Here is a 14,404-nt window from a genome sequence, read left to right as displayed (position 1 = left end):
GAGGTTCTTGCTTAATTACTAATTTAATTTTCATTCCATTTCAATATTCAAGGCATGATGGAAATACTTACTGTCTAATTTATCTAAAGTTGCTTTATATGAAGTAAAATACTGTTAGGATTTATAAAAACATTCAAAATCATTCAAAAGCCAAATATACTTAAGGGTTTTGGCTCAACTGCCAAAAGTAGCACATGATTTTTTAAGTGACAAATTTAAAGCACTCTACAGTTTTGTCCCACTATAACAGTTTCGCTATACTGTGCCTTTTTGTTGTTGTGCAACTGTTCATTCTAAATAAAGATCTGATAGTCCACAAACTGCATTAAACAAACAAAAAAGACTTTAGAAAAAAGGAAAAGGCATCAGCCAGGCAAGGTGGTGCGTGCCTGCAGTCCCAGCTACTCAGGAAGCTAAGGCAAGAGGACTGCTTGAAGTCAGGAGTTCAAGGCGGCTGCATTCAGGCCTGAGTGACAGAGCAAGATCCAGTCTCTCAAACAAGTAAATAAAGGACAAGAAACAAAAAGAAAAAGGCTGGAGTGTGTATTTTGCCAACATTAGATGATTTTCATTCTGTCACAGGAGAATCTCGGTTCACTTAGTCTTATTTAATTAAAAGGACATTTTATTACTCAGCAATTAAATGAATGCCTTATAACTTTGTTAAAGAACATCAGGGATTTTAATGGAGATCTCCCCCAGTAAAGTAAAGCATTCTCTTTACCTACTCATTAGCTAAATTACCTTGAGAAAGTTATTAATCTGTTATTTAAATTGGCTTCTTCCTCTGAAAAGTGGGATTGTTAAGTGAGCATTACATGATATAACACATGTAGAGACCTAGCAAAATGTATGTATGCAGGAAATATTCATTAAATATTTATTTTCCTCTCCCTGTTCCCTCAAAGGTTCCTAGAAAAACACAAGATGACAATGCAGTTTGGCCAAACAATTGGTAACACACGTTAATATTGAGATATATTTCCATTAATACTTCCCTTATACAGAACCCCATCTCCCTCTAGAGATTCCTGCAAGACTAATCATCTTTAAGTATTACTTGGTCTTCGCTGGGTCCCTACACTCCTGACATCATGTATAGTGGAAATTCTCTCAATCAATGCAACCAGGACCAATACTTGATCAGTTAATCAAATAACTTGGTTAAATTAGAGGATCACTAAAAATAATACAAACTAAACATTTTAAGATAAAACATATAAACAAACATTCATTCCTGTCTTTTAATTTAAGGCTAAGACTTCTTCTTTGCGTAAAAGTCAACCGTTTAGTCATCTTTTTTGCATAAGCCACAGTCATCTCTGATTTCCAGTTTGGGAAATAAAATACTTTAAAAAGCATGAACAAAGAATACTCTATTTTTTACAATCTTTTCTCCACCTAATTCAAGAGTAATTTTTAGTGACCATTTTCATGTCTTTACATTCACTAATCCTCTATTTTTTACAATCTTTTATCCACCTAATTCAAGAGCAATTTTTAGTGACCATTTCCATGTCTTTACATTCACTGATTTATATAAGCTTTAAATAAAATATAGTAACAAATACAGTTGACATAGCAGATTTGGGAATAAACACAACTGCCTCTTGGTAAAGTATATCAGCCAACTGATGGGAAACTCCAGGCACACTAGAGTAGTCTTACCCGGAGGAGTATTTATGAATACGCTTTATGGAAGGAATGCAGAGCACTGAGGATTGCAATGAGTCAGTTAATGGAAGTTGTTAAGACAGCTTCAACTGTATAGACTTCTCCTCCTAATTTTTGGACTATTCAGTAATCTGTATCCCCCTTTCCTAGCCAGATTTATTTCCCACTTCTGTTCAACAAGAATCCTCCTTCCGATTACATATGAATGAAATTCATTCAATTGAAATACATTCAATTACATCGATACATACCCTATTTCTTCTTTTGCTTTTATCAAGTTTGTGCTAGTCACCTGAAAATTTTTTCTTCCTTTTTCTCTCTGCCTTTGGAAATTTTACCATCCTCCAGGCCCAGGATAAAGCTTTCTCATGACTAGCCCATGCTTCATTATCTGCCTCTTCTATGAACTTAGTCTATATCAAGCATTTTTCCCTTTATCATATTGTAATCCTTCATTATCCCCCTTTTCCTGCATTAATTTTTCCCCTTTCTACGGGATTATTCCTATTAGCACACAAATAGTTTCTGTATCTTTTCATTTATTTTTTAAGTACTAAAACTACTTCTTAAATACCACACTATTTTTCCTCCCCCCTTCATAGCCATACACCTTGAAACAGTTGCCTATTCATGCTCTTTCTACTTCCTCACTTCCCATGTACTTTAATTCTCTTTAAATCACTACAGGATGGGATTCCATCCTCATCATGCCTCTTGTCACACCCCCATGTTGTCCAATCCAATAATTTTTCTATCTTCTTATTTGACCCCAGTAACATCTGACAGTTGAGCTTCCTCTTTAAAGAAACTTCCTCTTTTGCCTTCTAAGACATTATGTTCCCCATTTTTCTCCCACCCACTGGCTCACAATCTCAGTTTCCTTCCCCTAGTCCTCCTCCTCTAATAAACCTCTTAATAACAAGTTTTTTCAAGGATTCATCCTGTTTCTCTCCCTTCCGCTAAGTCACGGGTTTGCAAAAAAGAACCAACTCCTAAAGAAGCTTTAGAAATTTCTAGCAGTGTTTTTGCGGAAAATAGTAATTGCATTAAGTGAAGAAGGGCCAGAAATGCTAGGTATTCTTCAATGCAAGTGAGTTCCCAACAATGAAGACTTTTACCATGTCATGATTTTCAAATGTCCCACTAGACAATCACATGGGTAAGAAACCTACCTAGAAGGCCGGGTGCGGTGGCCCATGCCTGTAATCCCCGCACTTTGGGAGGCCAAGGCGGGTAGATCACCTGAGGTCAGGTGTTCAAGACCAGTCTGTACAACATGGTGAAACCCTGCCTCTACAAAAATACAAAAAATTAGCCAGGCATGGTGGTGTACCAGTAGTCCTAGCTACTCAGGAGGCTGAGGCAGGAAGATCGCTTGAACCTGGGAGGCGGAGGTTACAGTGAGCTGAGACAGCGCCATTGCATTCCGACCTGGGCAACAAGAGCAAAGCTCTGTCTCAAAAAAAAAAAAGAAAGAAAAAGAAAAAAAAAGAAACCTACCTAGAACCTCAGTTTTACAGATAAAAGTATTACAATCAGGTTTCAGTGTACATAATTGTCAAGAACTACAACCATCATGTAAATCAAGAGGCAACTCTGCTTTTTCCCATGAGTTGACTATTTTGAAAAATCAGATAACCAATGGCAATAAAGATCTGAGATGCCAAAACTACACAACTGTCTCGCTCTGTTTGAGAAGCAGTTATATTCACGTGATTTTCACATAGGCGCTGCACTGCCTTTTCCGTGTCCCAGCTTTATTTTCTCCATATGGGGCATTTCTCAACATCCAGCATACTATATCTTTTATTTACTTACCTTATTTGTGAACTCTCTCCTCCCACTAAAATGTAAGTTCCATGACTCAAGTTTTTATAATTTATTGCTATAGCCCCAGTATCTAGTACAGTGTCTAATACATACAAAGGTCAAATAAATATTCATTGATCCAGTATACTATATCTTTTACTTAATTACCTTATTTATGAACTCTCTTCTCCCACTAAAATGTAAGTTCCATGACTGAAGTTCTTTTAAATTTACTGCCATAGCCCCAGCATCCAGTAGTGTCTAATACATACAAAGGCTGAATAAATATTCATTGATTCATCTGATTACCTCATGTTTTCTATTATGGTCATGAAAAAGTACTTCCATATTAACATAATAACAACAGGCCAGGCACGGTGGCTCACACTTGTAATCCCAGAACTTTGGGAGACCCAGGCAGGTGGATCATCTGAGGTCAGGAGTTTGAGACCAGCCTGGCCAACATGGCAAAACCTCGTCTCTACTAAAAAATACAAAAATTAGCAGGGCGTGGTGGCGAGCGCCTGTAATCCCAGCTACTCTGGAGGCTGAGACAGGAGAATCACTTGAACCCAGGAGACGGAGGTTGCAGTGAGCCAAGATCACACCACTGCACTCCAGCCTAGGTGAAAGAGCAAGACTGTCTCAAAAAAATAATAATGACAACAACAACAACAACTTCTATTTCTCTGTCATAGTTAGACCATGGTACTGGTTTGTTTTTAATTGTAAGAATACACAGGATATATTAACTAAAAAATATCATGCCAGGATAGAAAGGGTAAAATACCGGCTATCTAAAGGGAGTCCTGGGTCTCACAGGACTTGAGAAACACTGGTTCGTGTCCTCATTTTTACTCAGACCTTTTTGTTTTTGAATGCCACAGTCATAAATCACTTCCTTAACATCTCCAATTAAAGGCCCTACAGACATCACAAACCTAACATGCTGAAATGGAAAATGATCCACCTCAATCTTTACCATCTCCATGGAGTTTCAGAAAACCCAATACTTCAGAAAGCTAGGAGTCATCTTTTAATCTATCTTCAAAATACACCTGGAATTCATCCACTTGTCTGCATTATCAAATCCATCACCTTGGCCCATATCACCTGTTATTTGAACTATTACAGAATCTCCTAACTGCCTGATTTCTACTCTTTCCCCTTCAATCCATTCTCCATATAACAACAGTGCTCATCTTAACAAGGGCTTTTCAATGAATTTAGGGTAAAATTCAAACTGTTAATCATGGCCTTAGTCCTTGCAAGACTGGCTCTTTGATTAACTCTCCAACTTTATCTTATACTACTCTTCCCTTCACTGACTATGTGCCAGCCACAGGCATCTTCCTTCACTTCCTAAAACACACCAAATCTCGACATGAGATATCCGGGTTGCCTTCTGTCCACCCACTCCCCTACACACGCAAATATGCTCCCTCAGCAGCAGGCTCCTTCTCATCCACTAGATTCTGGGTTGACAAACACTTTTCTCAGGGACCTCCTCTGATAACTCAACCTAAAGTAGGTGTTCCCTGTTGTTCTCTTTCTATTGTTCTCTTTCATGGCACCCATCCCAATTTGTAACTATATATTTAATAATTTATTTACCTTTTTATTTAAATAATTTTAAATACATTTAAAATTTATTTACCTTATTTACCTTTAAATTTATCTGTCTCTCCTACTAAAATATAAGCTGCATTAAGAGCAGGAACCAAGTCTGTCTTACTCACCATGTTTATCCATTGGCTAGACCAGTGACTAGCCCAGAGCCTGGCAAACAGCCGACACTCAATTTGTTCAAAGAAGGAAGTAGTAAGTAACCTGTGAATCAGCCCCTTCATCACCAGCAAAATCCACGTAACTATCAAGGCCTGACAATTTTAACCTAAGAAATGTCCCACAAATCTTCCTGTTCAAATCCATTCCTATGCACATTCCCACATATTACCTGGATAATTTTACCACCTTCTTAACCGATCTCCCTGCCTCACTTCCCATCTGTCTAGTCAATCAATAGCATCCCCATTCAGGCCATCCTATAAAGAAACAAACTAATACAAACATGATCTTATTTTATTTCTGCTTTAAAAACTCCCCTGGCCAGGTGTGGTGGCTCAGGTCCATAATCCCAGCACTTTGGGAGGCTGAAGAGGGAGAGGCAGGAGGATGGCTTGAGGCCGGGAGTTGGAGGCTGCAGTGAGCTGCATTCCAGCCTGGGCAACAGAATAAAACTTGTCTTTAAAAAAGAAAGAAAAAAAAAAAAGCTTCCTTATTCCTCCTTATAAATACTACAGAAAAGGAGGTTTTATAGAAAATAGGGCTTTCCAGCCTCATCCTTAACAAGCTCCACTACCCACATATCTCATACCCTTTCCTCCAGACACATACCAAACTAAGGCAGTTTCCTGAACTTACTATATATTCCATCCTATGCCTGCCTTTGATGTTCCCTTTGCCCGGTAAAATCCTGGGTGTCCTTCAAGGCCCATTTCAAATGTCACTTTCACAGCAAGCCTTTCTCAACCTTCAGAGACAATTGTTTCCATATTCTAATACAATACTCATCACTTTGTCTGGTGAGGCTGTATTAGCAGAGCGGTTAAGAGAACAAACTGTCAGGCTATGGAGGTTTGCAAGCTATGTAACCTTAAGCAAATTATTTACCCTTCCTGGGCCTCAGTTACCTCAACCGTAACATGGGACAATAACAATACTCCTATAGTAGGACTGTTGTGAAAACTAAGAATTTAAAAGTACTTAGCACAGATCAGGCAATCATTAAATTCAACACGTTACCTATTAATTATTAAATAGGCTGTGTGGGTCGATGTCTGAACTACCGGAAAGCAAACACTATGCGCTTCAGTTATTTGTGGATTCCTATTACCTAACATCTGGCACAACAGCACTCAAAAACTTTCTCCAATGAAGTGATTAAGAATCACCATGACAATGAGGAGGGGCAGTGAACTGCAATTATTAGGTTAGAGAACACTTAGGAAACATCAGGAATATTGAGATGAAATCGGGCTATATATTATGATATATCTATCCATCAACTCGAAGCACTAATAGCCCAAATGATTACTGCTCTAATGCTCTGGCTCATCACGCCAATTTTTATTACAATCTTCACTTGGCTTCTTTCAGACTCTGGGTTATTACCTTCCCGGCCCTAGGCCTTTACTAATTTGCATGACTTTTAAACTAATCATTAGACTTAAAAAGCAATTTTGCAATTTAAGTCCATGGCAATTAATTGACTTCCTACCTCAAGGCGCTAAATTACTCTGAAACACCTCATCAGACCTACCAGTCTATGCAAGAGCAGGAAGTGTTACAGTTGTGTTTTAGAACGTGCACGGCAGATTCACAAAATGTTAGGCATGTGGGACGCACTGTGGGACTCCAAGTGTTCATAAAGGGATTCATGCACCTTCTTAAACATGATGTCCACCACTCTGGCCATCCCTTCCAAGGGGGTGTGTGTCTGTCTCTGTGTGTGTGTGTGTGTGTGTGTGTGTTTCAGTGGCTGTGGGGTCACACTTTGAGATCTCCTGAGTGGCAGGTGGCCTGTTAATGAGTCCTGACATCAGAGTCACCCCGGCATTCGTGTGTGTGTGTGTGTGTGTGTGTGTGTGTGTGTGTGTGTGTGTGTGTCGGTGGCTGCGCGGCCACGCCTTGGGATCTCCTGAGTGGCAGGTGGCCTGTTAATGAGTCCTGACATCAGGGTCACCCCCGCATGCAGAACAGTACAAGCCTCCCCGCGCAGCGGACTGTGCCGCGGACGCCTGCAAGCCGTGCACCCATCGCACGCACTGAAGTCTCGGCGGTCATCCCTCGTGGGACAGCTGGACAATCACGGCCGACGGGAGGGCAGTCGAGGGGGGAATAGGCTGAGGGGCTGGGGGCGAGGTGGGTAGATCCTTCACAGGGCTTGGCGCTCCCTGTGTTTTGAGGGGCAGGACCCCGCACCAACCTCCACGAAGGCATCAGTCAGGTCACTTGCACGGTCCATCACTGGCAAATGGCGCCCAGCCACGATTTTCACCTTCAGCTTCCCAGGCATGGTCTCGGTTTCGGCCTCTTCTTGGGCTCCTGCAGAAACAAACAAACGAGTCTGCGCCGAGCGCGAGGCCGGCGGGAGAGGGGCGGAGGCGCGCGGGGTAACTGACAGCGCGGGGGCGCGCGGGGGCGCGCGGGGGCGCGCGGGGGCGCGCGGGGGCGCGCGGGGGCGCGCGGGGGCGCGCGGGGGCGCGCGGGGGCGCGCGGGGGCGCGCGGGGGCGCGCGGCGGCCCCCGCGGCAGTCGCGCCGGAGGTCGCCACTCACTCAGGCAGGAGGAAGGGTGCTGTCCCACGCGGGTGCTGAGACCTCATTCCGAAGAGGCGGCCGGAGGAAGGGCTTTGATGGGTTCTTCTGCCCCGGCCCCACAGGGCTGGGACGAGAAGCAAAACCCAGTCAGCATCCCATTGAGCCTCTGCCGCCGCTGCTTGTTTCTCTTCCCCCGCCCTCAAAAATGGCGGCTCTCAGGGCACTGAAGAAAGCATCGATCGTTCGGCGCTCTGCCCACTTGGCGGGGCGAAACTAAACTCGCCGAGGAAAGATAAGGGGCGGGGCTAACTTTGAGAAAGCTGGAGGGCAGGGAAATGGGCCGAGTCCTGCATCATCCACCGAGTCGAGGCTGTGCATAGGTGCGGCGCTGCTTCCCTGGAGGGAAACGCTCCATCTTGCGGGCTGAAGCGCGAGTGCGGCTCTGTGACTTAGCTTCCGGCCGCGGCCTTCCCAGCTGCTAACGCCGCTTTTCGGATGGGCTGTGACAGATGGAGTAGCAGCGAAGACTGCTAGAAGAGCGTTTTCAGTCGGCGTTTAGTGACCCCTTTAGTGATTCGTAAAACCAAATTAGCTGGTTTCTACTTGGAAGGGGTACAGTTGCGTGTGGTGGTTTCAGTTTTCTATGAAATAGAGTTAGATGGCGGGGCGCAGTGGCTCACGTCTGTAATCCCAGCACTTTGGGATGCGAGGCGGGCGGATCACCTGAGGTCAGGAGTTCCAGACCAGCCTGGACAACATGGCGAAACCCCGACTCTACTAAAAATGCAAAAATTAGCTGGGCGTCATGGCAAGTGCCTCCAATTCCAGCTACTTAGGAAGCTGAGGCAGGAAAATCGCTTGAACCTGGGAGGCGGAGGTTGCAGTGAGCCTAGATCACTCCTCTGTCTCCAGGAAAAAAAAGAAAAGAAAGAAATAGAGATACCAGGCACATCTCGAATAGTGAAATAAATATTATTTGGTGAAATTTTGTATTCAGTCATAGGCACTTGTATTGTTTACTGGGTCACAGATATTACTGTGGGCGGGGTGGGGGAGGTCACCTTGAAATCCAAAGTCGCCTCTTGAAATAAAGTTTCTGCTGGTGGGTGCGGTGGCTCAGACTTGTAATCCCAGCACTGTGGGAGGCTGAGGCAGGAGGATTGATTGAGGCCAGGAGTTCGAGACCAGCCACATGGAGAAGGGGCAACATAGTAAGACCCCTTCTCTACAAGAAATGCAAAAATTAGCTGGGCCAGTGGTTCGTCTGTGGTCTCAGCTACCTAGGAAGCTGAGGTGGGAGAATCTGGGAGAATTGCTTGAGCCCAGGAGTTTGAGGCTGCAGTGAGCTGTCATCACACCACTGCATCCCAACCTGGGCAACAGAGTGAAACCATGTCTCTTAAAAGAAACTTTTTTAATTTAAAAAAAGAGGTTTGCCCTGCACTCTTAGATCGTCACAGTGTTTTTCTTAAGCATCCGCAAGCCTAAAGATAAGACCTACAGTAAGCCGGGCGCGGTGGCTCAAGCCTGTAATCCCAGCACTTTGGGAGGCCGAGACGGGCGGATCACGAGGTCAGGAGTTCGAGACCATCCTGGCTAACACGGTGAAACCCCGTCTCTACTAAAAAATACAAAAAATTAGCCGGGCGAGGTGGCAGGCGCCTGTAGTCCCAGCTACTCGGGAGGCTGAGGCAGGAGAATGGCGTAAACCCGGGAGGCAGAGCTTGCAGTGAGCTGAGATCCGGCCACTGCACTCCAGCCTGGGTGACAGAGCGAGACTCCGTCTCCAAAAAAAAAAAAAAAAAAAAAAAAGACCTACAGTAGTAGCAGAAGTTCAGTACTTCCTACCATGGAAAGTATAGTCAAGCACAAGAAATGAACCCGGAGAGCATTAAACATCTTGAAGCATTGACTCAACTAGACATAAAGTAAGGTGTTATCTACAGGCTCAGACTACATTAGGGAAATGGAGGCACACACAGGATATAACATAAACCAGTACTTACCAAATATCAAAATCAGCATTAACAGTATACCCAGTATCAACAAAATCAGAGCTCATGCCGGCTGAAAGATTATAACCTTTCATTCCTAAGTGAAGATATCTGTATGATCTTTTTAACTTCAAAAATACTCAATAGAGTAGATTAAATACTCCAAACAGTAGTGATCCCGAATTATCTTTTCATGACAAAAATTCCTTCTATGACAGGAATATTGTTCACATAAGTGAGAAGTTGAACTCCTACAGAGAAAACGACTTCCTCAAAATAAAAATCTAAAAACATCGCTTGCTTTTTGGACTAGAGAAACTTTTATCAATTCGAACTATGTCAAAGGATAGGGGTCATAGGTCCCATGCAAATTTCCTTAGGTCCACCTGCAGCTTTTTCTGGAGTCTGACTCTACCCTTAAAATACCCTTGCCAAAATTCTGAAGGTTGGCTACACTGTGTGATCAAGGTTATTTATTTATTTTGAGACAAGGTCTCTGTCACCCAGCCTGGAGTGCAGTGACAGGATCATAGCTCACTACAGCCTCAATCTTCTGGGCCAAGCGATCCTCCCCTCAGCCCACCAAGTTCCTGGGACTACATGCACACACCACCATGCTCTGCTAGTTTTTTTAATTTTTTGTAGAGATGGAGTCTCCCTGTATTGCCCAGGCTGGTCTCAATCGTGGCTTAAGCCATCCTCCTGCCTTGGCCTCACAAAGTGCTGGGATTACAGGCATGAGCCATCTTGCCCGTCATGATCAGTGTTGTTTGTTGTATTTGGTGGTAGGGTTGAAATGGTTTTTGTGATAAAATCGAAGTATTACCATATTACCAACTCATTTTTAAAAATATGAAATGTATAAAGAAAAAAAACTAGAAAAATGAAGTTTAGCACCAATATTAATGGAAAATAATGCATTGCGTTACAAAATGTAATGTAAAAAAAATTTGCAAATTGCACAATTAGAGGTTAGCAATCTCAGCCTCCTAATTAGATACTTGTACATACTTGTTGCCTTAGGCTTCATCAACAAGAGATTATAATTAAGATGCTTCCTGAAAACTATTTTTAGTAGACTTAAGCCTGACTTCAGTTGAACTGTTTCCTAATAATTGTTCTCGTTTATTTTAATTAATGCTGGGAACAGTGCTAACTTTCCTGACAAATCTACCATAATGTGACTCCTGATTACCTTCTTTAGCTTCATACCCTGCCACTCTTTGCATTTTAAATTAACAATAACAAGAGTTAACATGTATTATTGGCTTGCTGCATGCTAGCTACTGAATTCAGTTTCACAGCTTTTAAGGCTCCCTAAAATCCTGAGGTAGGAATTATCAGCCTTCATTTTATAAATGAGAAAATTGTGGGTTCTCAAAGCTGTGGTGATTACCCAAGGTCACAAAGCTGCTAATGATAGAGGCAGGTTTTAAATCTAGACAATGTGATTCCAAGAACCCACCTCTTTAAAGATTACATGTAGTTTTCCAAAAAACTATACTTTTCCTTCTTCCTGGAGTATCTCTCTCATAGTCATCCTACCAAACACGTATGAATTCATAACTCAGTTCAAAAGTCAATCCTCTGTTTCTTTTTAGAGCGTATAAATCTTTTGCCTTTTACAGAAGTCACTTCTACGTCTTCTCTGATCTCCTTCCTAATAAATATGCTCTTCACTCTCACCTATGCTACTACTAAATCTAATACATTGATTATTATACTTTCCATGCAATAATTATGTATCCATCTCTCCCCCCCACCCACTAAACCACGAGCACTCTGAGGGAAGGGATTGCTTCTTACTCATCTCTCAATTCTCAGTTCTTTGCCTTGTGCCCTTCATGTGATCAACAAATTATTGTGGAATTAAATTAACAGTTAATATGCATGCTATTACTACTTGGATCGCTCTTCTTTACTGGCTTCCTAAAATGTTCCTGTTAATCTTTCCCATCCTTTCAAGGTTAAATTTCTCAAGGGTTGTCAGTACTTAATGCCCTCTCCTCACTTCCTAAGCACTCCAAAAACTATTAATATCTGGGTTTAGCCACCACCATTCTACAAAAGCAGCTTTCACTAATGCCATCAATAACCTCTGGTTGCTAAATGCAATGGACACTTTTTAGTTTTAAGTTTTTGTTTTTGAGATGGGGTCTTGCTATGTTGCCCAGACTGGTCTCAAACCCTTGGGCTCACGCAGTCCTTCTGCCTCAGCCTCCCAGGTTGCTGAGACTACAGGCACGTGCTACCATGCCTGGCTTCAGTTTTTTATTTACATGACTCTCAGTAGCATTTGATGCTGTTGACCACGCTCTCCTTAAAATAATCTTCCTTTTGGTATTCAGAAACCAAGCTTCTCTTACCTATTCTGGTTTATACATCTGTCTTCTCAGCCTACTCCCTGTCCTTAACTATTAAATATGTGTTTTTCTCAGGTTCAGTTTTTGTCTCTATTCTCTTCCAACTGTACTCTCTCCCTAGGTGATCTCATCCATGCTCATAATTTTAATTTCCATCTGTTTAGCCAAGGACTCTCAAATCGTTATCTTTAGTCTATAACTCACTTCTGGGATCTTGACCCATATATGCAACTGCCAAGTTACTATTTCCATTTGTAGTATCAAAGTGACCTCAAATGTCAAGATGTCCAAAACTGACGTGATTTTCTTTGCCTTTCCCATAACCACAACCACCACAATGACAACAACAACAACAAAAGACCTGGTGGTCTTCTACTAAACAGCAACACCAACTACATAGTCAATTGCTCAAGCCAGAAACTCACTGATTTTAAGTTTGAAGGTGGGCTGGGATTAGAAGTATAATTATACAAATGACAACTTGGGCTCAGTTCAGTTACTTTCGCTTTGATTTTTTTTTTTTCCTTTGGGACAGGGGCCCACTCTGTTACCAAGGCTAGAGTGCAGTGGCAAGATCACAGTTCACCGCAGCCTCAATCTCCCAGGCTCCCAGCCTCAATCCTCCCAGGAGGATCCTCCAACCTTAGCCTCCTGAGTAGCTGAGACTATAGGCGCACACCACCACATCTGGCTAATTTTTATATTTTGGTAGAGATGAGGCCTCCCCATGTTGCCTAGGCTGATCTCAAACTCTTGGGCTCAAGTGATCCGCCTGCCTCATCCTCCCAAAGTGCTAGGAATGCATGTGTGAGCCACCGTGTGGCCCACTTTTGCTTTGATTAAGGAGTAAAAATGAGATAAGTAGGCATCTAGGTAAACTCATCATCTTGTTAGTTCCCTTATATCTCATGAGGGCATACCTAATGTACCATGGGCATAAGGACCACATCAAGTAAAATATTCTCTAAATTGGAAGATTATTACAGTGAAAGACATTGCTTTTTTTAGGAGTTTTGCTCTTGTTGCCCAGGCTGGAGTGCAGTGGCACGATCTCTGCTCAATGCCACCTCTGCCTCCCAGGTTCAAGTGATTCTCCTGCCTCAGCCTCCCAAGTAACTGGGATTACAGGCACCTGCCACCACACCCAGCTAATTTTTGTATTTTTAGTAGAGACGGGGTTTCACCATGTTGGTCAGGCTAATCTCAAACTCCTGACCTCAGGTGATCCACCCAACTTGGCCTCCCAAAGTGCTGGGATTACAGGCGTGAGCCACCACACCCGGCCCACATTGCTTTTTATCAGTGCCTATCAATGCACTCAGTGAGTTATGGTACTGAGATATAAATAGGCAGACACTTCCTTATTGTGTTAGCACCAAAACAAGTTCCCCTTATTCATGCTGGTACTGCAAAGCCTGCAGGTTTTCCATTTATGTCTACATAAGGGCTTTGTGGAAACTCTAGTCTGAACTGACACTTATCTTTGACTCTTCCTCACCCCTGACCAATTACTCCTGTACTCCCAGCACTTTGGGAGGCCATGGCGGGTGGATCGCTTGAGATCAGGAGTTCAAGACCATCTTGACCAACATGGCAAAACCCCGTCTCTGCTAAAAATACAAAAATTAGCCAGACATGGTGGTAGGCACCTGTAATCCCAGCTACTCAGGAGGTTGAGGTACGAGAATCATTTGAGCTCAGGAGGTGGAGGCTGCAGTTAGCTGAGATTGCGCCACTGCACTCCAGCCTGGAAAACAGAGTGAGACTGTCTCAAAAAAACTTAAAAATAAAATTAAAATTAAACTCTATGGCTTCTCCACCTTGTATTAGCTTATCACCTAGTGCTAGATTGTTCCATTTTAATTTAACATTATCTACAAACTTAAGGAGGTCCCAGTTCACCTCAGTTCATGGGATCCAGGTTGTACTCCTGACTCTTAAAATTTTTAACCCCAAAATTTTAATCCAACACTACATATTTTCTCTTATGCACACCCCTTTCCCTTTGCCAATTAGATGGCACTAATAATTAGAGTTTTTATAGTCCTATAAGCCATTATCTTCACAGAGGCACTAACCGTAACGTTAATTAGATTAATTAAATTGACATGTAATTTCCCAACCCACTTGTTAACTTCCAGTCTTTCCCTGTTGTTAGAGGAGCAATCTAATAACATACCCAATGTACCTTGAAAAGAAAAGCTAGATATATTTGCTAAATCTGTAAAGACTAGGATACCGTG

At 42.6% G+C, this 14,404-nt stretch overlaps 1 protein-coding gene across 23 annotated transcripts in view; it reads right to left on the bottom strand.

Moving 5' to 3' along the window:
- Nucleotides 1–8,166, bottom strand: part of LOC105492110 (C2 calcium dependent domain containing 5) — a 94,949-nt gene extending 86,783 nt beyond the window's left edge. For 4 of the 23 annotated variants that reach the window (XM_071072049.1, XM_071072050.1, XM_071072055.1 and 1 more), the window contains exons 1-2: nt 7,823–8,166; nt 7,472–7,590 (exon numbers count right to left, since the gene is read on the bottom strand). In XM_071072049.1, coding sequence (XP_070928150.1) covers nt 7,472–7,561 — 90 coding nt within the window. In that variant the 5' untranslated portion in view covers nt 7,562–7,590; nt 7,823–8,166. The remainder of the gene's footprint in view (nt 1–7,471; nt 7,591–7,822) is intronic. The other 19 variants (XM_071072058.1, XM_071072053.1, XM_071072051.1 and 16 more) reach the window with 8 other exon arrangements.
- Between the last annotated feature and the right edge of the window lie 6,238 nt (nt 8,167–14,404).

The sequence above is a fragment of the Macaca nemestrina genome, chromosome 10 (genome assembly GCF_043159975.1).
Source record: "Macaca nemestrina isolate mMacNem1 chromosome 10, mMacNem.hap1, whole genome shotgun sequence".
Lineage (NCBI taxonomy): Eukaryota > Metazoa > Chordata > Mammalia > Primates > Cercopithecidae > Macaca > Macaca nemestrina.
Note: the sequence above shows the minus strand (reverse complement) of the source record. Positions and strands in the feature narration are given on the sequence as shown.